Raw genomic sequence first — 5,000 nt, 5'->3', positions numbered from 1 at the left:
GAGCGGTTCTGGTTTCCCATGTGCTGTTGTCTCTCCTGGTTTGTTCCTTTTAAGTACTACGTTCTGCCCCTGGTTTGGCAAAGAGAGATTCAGGTGAGTAGGGCCCCCGTTTGGGGATAGTTTTTGTTTGGCGGTAGTCAGCGTCAGGGACGGCTGAGCTATCGGCCCTGGACATTAAGGTCTCCCCAGTAAGAAAGGAAATATTGTGTGCGCACACAGATGGGCCTACGTCAACGAATCTCCAAAGAGTGGCAACAGCTCTGGGTGTTTGAGAAGGATCACTATCACTGGTTTGCTAAATTAAGTCCCTTTCCCACATGAGCGAGACATCCGGATGTCAAACGGATATCAAACGGGTGGCTGTATGTGGGAACGCAAAACTCGGGTATTTTCTTACCCGGAACTCACCCTACTAGCCCCCTAGTACTACTTCTAGATGTTACCCGGGTGCGCTTAGGTGGGAACGCAGCCGGCACAGTTCTGGGTAGAGTGAGGGGGGCATACCGATGACGTATAGAAATGCGCCCTTGCAGCCTGCTTGCAGCGTGAGGCAGAAAGTACAAATTGCCATGGTAACGATAAACATTGCCCTACGAGTATGAACACAGACGAGAACACCGGAGTACAGAAAACAGTGACATTTTGTTGTGTACGTACAATAAAAATTTAAACTGCAATCACGTTGTTGTGTTTGTTGCGGGACAGGCAGGATTATCCTTGCAAACGTGAATAGCTTGAAGTGTTGTCGATTAGCTTGCAACTAGCTGTTTATTACAGTGGTTAGCAATTAACAGCTAATAGTTAACGTCGCTGTTATTTAGCATTGTTGCTTTTTGTAGGAGTTGGGAAGGAGGCTGGAGCCTCAGACCTCTGTGTGCTGATTATATATTTTTCAGGTGTGTCATTATTTTCTATTAATTTGTTGTGTTGGATGTTTATACCAGAGAGGGTTGAAGTAGAGCTTTGTTTATACTGTGGTCTTGGCGTTAGCTATTTTTTCCTCTATGCTAGATCCCGCTGACTAGCGAGCTAACTACTTCTGTTGTTTCATGATGTAAGTTCACATCATCCAGGCAACACAGCACAACAACGCATTTATTTAGCGTCATCTCCCTCCCCCTGCATGTGCTGACATTGCCCCACCCCTCGCGGCTCCTACTCGGGTCTAGTGTGAACACAATTACCCGTATCTCACTCGGACATAAAGCTCATGTGGGAAACGTCCGTGTCGTGCCTCTACCCGGGTAAATATGTCTGGGTAACTTCTAGAAGTTATGTGGGAAAGGGACTTTAGACTCTGGCAAAGTCTATCTGTTAAAAACAGACCTGTCATCCAGGTTTACTTGGAGTGCAGTTCAGCTAAAACTCATCTCGTGGATAATCTGGACATTATTAGGTTTTTACTTTAACCTGGAGCTCACATACAACAATATACTAGTGGATTTGTCTGTGAGACACAATGTGATTATAAGCATGAAAACTGAAGCGTCTGTTAAAGAAAAACGGCTTGTTTCGGCGCAGCATGAAAGACGAGTTGACAACGCATTAACTCGAGTAGCCTAGCTTAGGCTGTACTGTATGGAGCCCAACGTTAACTTTTCCTGCGTTGTCTCAGGACGTAGTTTGAGATCTCAGGGGAGACTGTATATTTGGCTGGCTGCTCCAGGGCCGAGGTACTTGAATTGACTCGGGTTAACTCCCTCTCTCCTTCACAACAGCAGCAGGTTAATAACTTGCACAGCGGTTTGGATCCGAGGATTTATTTTGTGATCTTTATAACAGTATCGCTACATTCACATCCCTCTGGTCACTGTAACATGCCTCTCTCTCCCACTCTCATCTCACACACGCGTGCAGGCGGCACCAAAATGTAGGCTAAGGCTCGTTTGAGATCAAAATATGTCTGTCTTCGCCTGTCTACAATTAACTTGTCTGTAAATCTCTGGTCACGAATATGTTCTGAATGAGCGTGTACAAGTTTTAAATCTGCATGCAATCATTCAGCGCGTCGCTGCCTTAACCCGCAGGTCACGTGAATAAATTTGCGAAAATGCTTCCTTAATTCTGTCTTATTAAGAAAGTTGGTGCTGTTTGTTGTTTACCCCAATACATTTGTTAGCAATATTTCTCTTCAGAATTAGCCACCTGGCATAGGCATTTTATGCAGTTACCATGAATGTTGGTTACACACCGTAAGTGTGTAGTGATGTAGGTATGAACATAGGCCTACTGTACACAAGACAAAATTGTGACGTCACTGGTAATTTTGACAAAAACTCAGACCCCCCCGAAGCTGGAGGGGTAATTCGAACACTGGTATGTTGTGTGTGTGTGTGTGTGTGTGTGTGTGTGTGTGTGTGTGTGTGTGTGTGTGTGTGTGTGTGTGTGTGTGTGTGTGTGTGTGTGTGTGTGTGTGTGTGTGTGTGTGTGTGTGTGTGTGTGTGTGTGTGTGTGTGTGTGTGTGTGGTTCTGGTTTCTCATGTGCTGTTGTCTCTCCTGTAGTATGTTTGATGTGTGTGTGTGTGTGTGTGTGTGAGTGGTTCTGGTTTCTCATGTGCTGTTGTCTCTCCTGTAGTATGTTTGATGTTGGAGGCCAAAGGGATGAACGCAGGAAGTGGATCCAGTGCTTCAATGGTAAGCTGTGTGTGTGTTATGTGTGTGTGTGAATGAGGGTGTGTTAAACAATGGTAAGCTGTGTTATGTGTGTGTGTGTGTGTGTGAATGAGGGTGTGTTAAACAAAATGGTGCACTATAATCACATGTTCGATCATGCCAGTATCTGTTGAATGCGGACGCAGTGAGTGTGTACTAGTCACAACCCTTTTAATGGACGCAGTGAGTGTGTACTAGTCACAACCCTTTTAGTGGACACAGTGAGTGTGTACTAGTCACAACCCTTTTAGTGGACGCAGTGAGTGTGTACTAGTCACAACCCTTTTAGTGGACACAGTGAGTGTGTACTAGTCACAACCCTTTTAGTGGACGCAGTGAGTGTGTACTAGTCGCGACCCTTTTAGTGGGACAAACATTCAAATATTTGAAATAAGGTCCCATGAGCTGTAAGTGCAAGGGTGGGCCTGGGCCTGTAGTTCTTAATGGGTTTTAGCATCTCATCTCTTCCTTGTTCCCAAGAAATAATATCTATGGATATATATATCTATAATATCTATGGGAAATGATATCTATGGATATATATAAATCTATAATATCTATGGGAAAATGAGGAGGTGAGCAAAACAACAGCAGTGGAAAGCATCGGTAGTACACACTACAGTTCTGGTACCCTCAGCACACACACGTTACACACACACTACAGTTCTGGTACCTTCAACACACACACACACACACACACACACACAGACACACACGCTACACACACACTACAGTTCTGGTACCCTCAGCACACACACGTTACACACACACTACAGCTCTTTCAGACATGCCCTGCAGTGTGTGTGTAGTAGATTAGATTGCTTAACATGTACACACAGTATATTCGGTCTTTTGTGCAGTCGAAAACACTGTATCAGATTTGACGAGCTGTTGACTAGGCTTGTTGAACGGTCTTGTCTTGTAAAAACAAAAAATATCAGAGGTATGCGTGATTACAGAAAATGCATTTGTATGGACTTCATCGAGAAGCTTCTGTGCCCGGTGGAGAGCTGATCGCACCAATCAAATTATGGGGGCGGGCTTTATGTGTTGATGGACAGATGAGTAACGTTGCTCAGCCAATCACTTCACCTCGGCATGCTTTGGTTGGTTTTGTTTACAACTAAAAGGCCGTCACAGAGAAACTAGGCATTTAGATTTCGCTATCGCGTCTGTTGAACAACATATTGATAGCGCAGCAACTTTAAAAATGGATGTTTTGCCCATTCTCCCTATTGGATTTATGGTAGGCAGTATCTTTGTGCTGAGTGGTTAGATCGATCCAATTGACCGTTCTTAAGCCCCACCCATCGAACGCAGATCAGCCAATGGCAGTTCAGTAGCGGCCAAACCATGTTTTTCCCCCCCCCCGGTTTTATGGGATTTTAGTGACGTGAAAACGGCCAAACAATGTGTGGGATTATCACAACACCGACACAGAGAATAATGAATTTCGATCTTGATTATGCTTTTCATAATTATTTTAAATTCGATGAAATGATCTCCTCCCACCTCTATTTTAAGCGAAGCACACAATGAAACAGTGCAACACCACATCTGTGGATTAGGTGACCCAGTCAGCTCCATCATGTGTGTTGTTCTCAGCTTTGTGTAATGTGATTGGCACTTGGAGACTTGTAAGCAACTAGCTTTAGCATAGTTAGCAAACCGCTGTTAATGTGCTAGCATCGTCACATCAGAAAAGTACACAGTAGTGTAATATTCATTATTGAAAAACCACTGGATTCTGTGTGTGTGCGTGCGTGCGTGCGTGTGTGTGTGTGTGTGCCAGTGTTGTCATTTTATTAGTCTACATATTATTTTTTTACACTAGGCTACTCAAACACGTGGGCAACGCAGTAACTAGCGTCACTGTCGACTAGGAACTGTAATGAAGTTATTGAAATTTGAACTGTAATGCATTACGTTCCTACGTTCCTGACAGCAGTAATGAAATGACAGTCATTTGTTACTTTGTAACTCGTTAACCCAACACTGGTGTGTCGTGTGCAGACGTGACGGCCATCATATTCGTGGTGGCCAGTAGCAGCTACAACATGGTGATTCGGGAGGACAATCATACCAACCGCCTGCAGGAGGCGCTCAACCTCTTCAAGAACATCTGGAACAACAGGTGAGAGGAGGGGGGGCATCTGGGACAACAGGTGGGGGGGGGGGGGGGGGGGATCTGGAACAACAGGTGGGGGGGGGGCATCTGGAACAACAGGTGAGGGGGGGGGGCGAAGGGGGGCATCTGGAACAAGGTGAGGGGGGGTGGAGGGGGGAAGGGGGGGTTATGAAAGTCTTGATGAAATTGTACTGACAGTTACATCCTTCTCTTCCTCTCT

General features: G+C 45.2%; 1 protein-coding gene across 1 annotated transcript in view; it reads left to right on the top strand.

Moving 5' to 3' along the window:
* Positions 1–5,000, top strand: part of gnas (GNAS complex locus) — a gene marked incomplete in the record, with an annotated part of 43,746 nt that overhangs the window by 33,078 nt on the left and 5,668 nt on the right. The window contains 2 exon segments of the mRNA XM_062545216.1: positions 2,576–2,634; positions 4,666–4,786. Of these exon segments, the coding sequence (XP_062401200.1) occupies positions 2,576–2,634; positions 4,666–4,786 (180 nt within the window).

This window comes from Sardina pilchardus, chromosome 9, assembly GCF_963854185.1.
Source record: "Sardina pilchardus chromosome 9, fSarPil1.1, whole genome shotgun sequence".
NCBI lineage: Eukaryota > Metazoa > Chordata > Actinopteri > Clupeiformes > Clupeidae > Sardina > Sardina pilchardus.
This window is presented reverse-complemented; position numbering and strand designations above follow the sequence as displayed.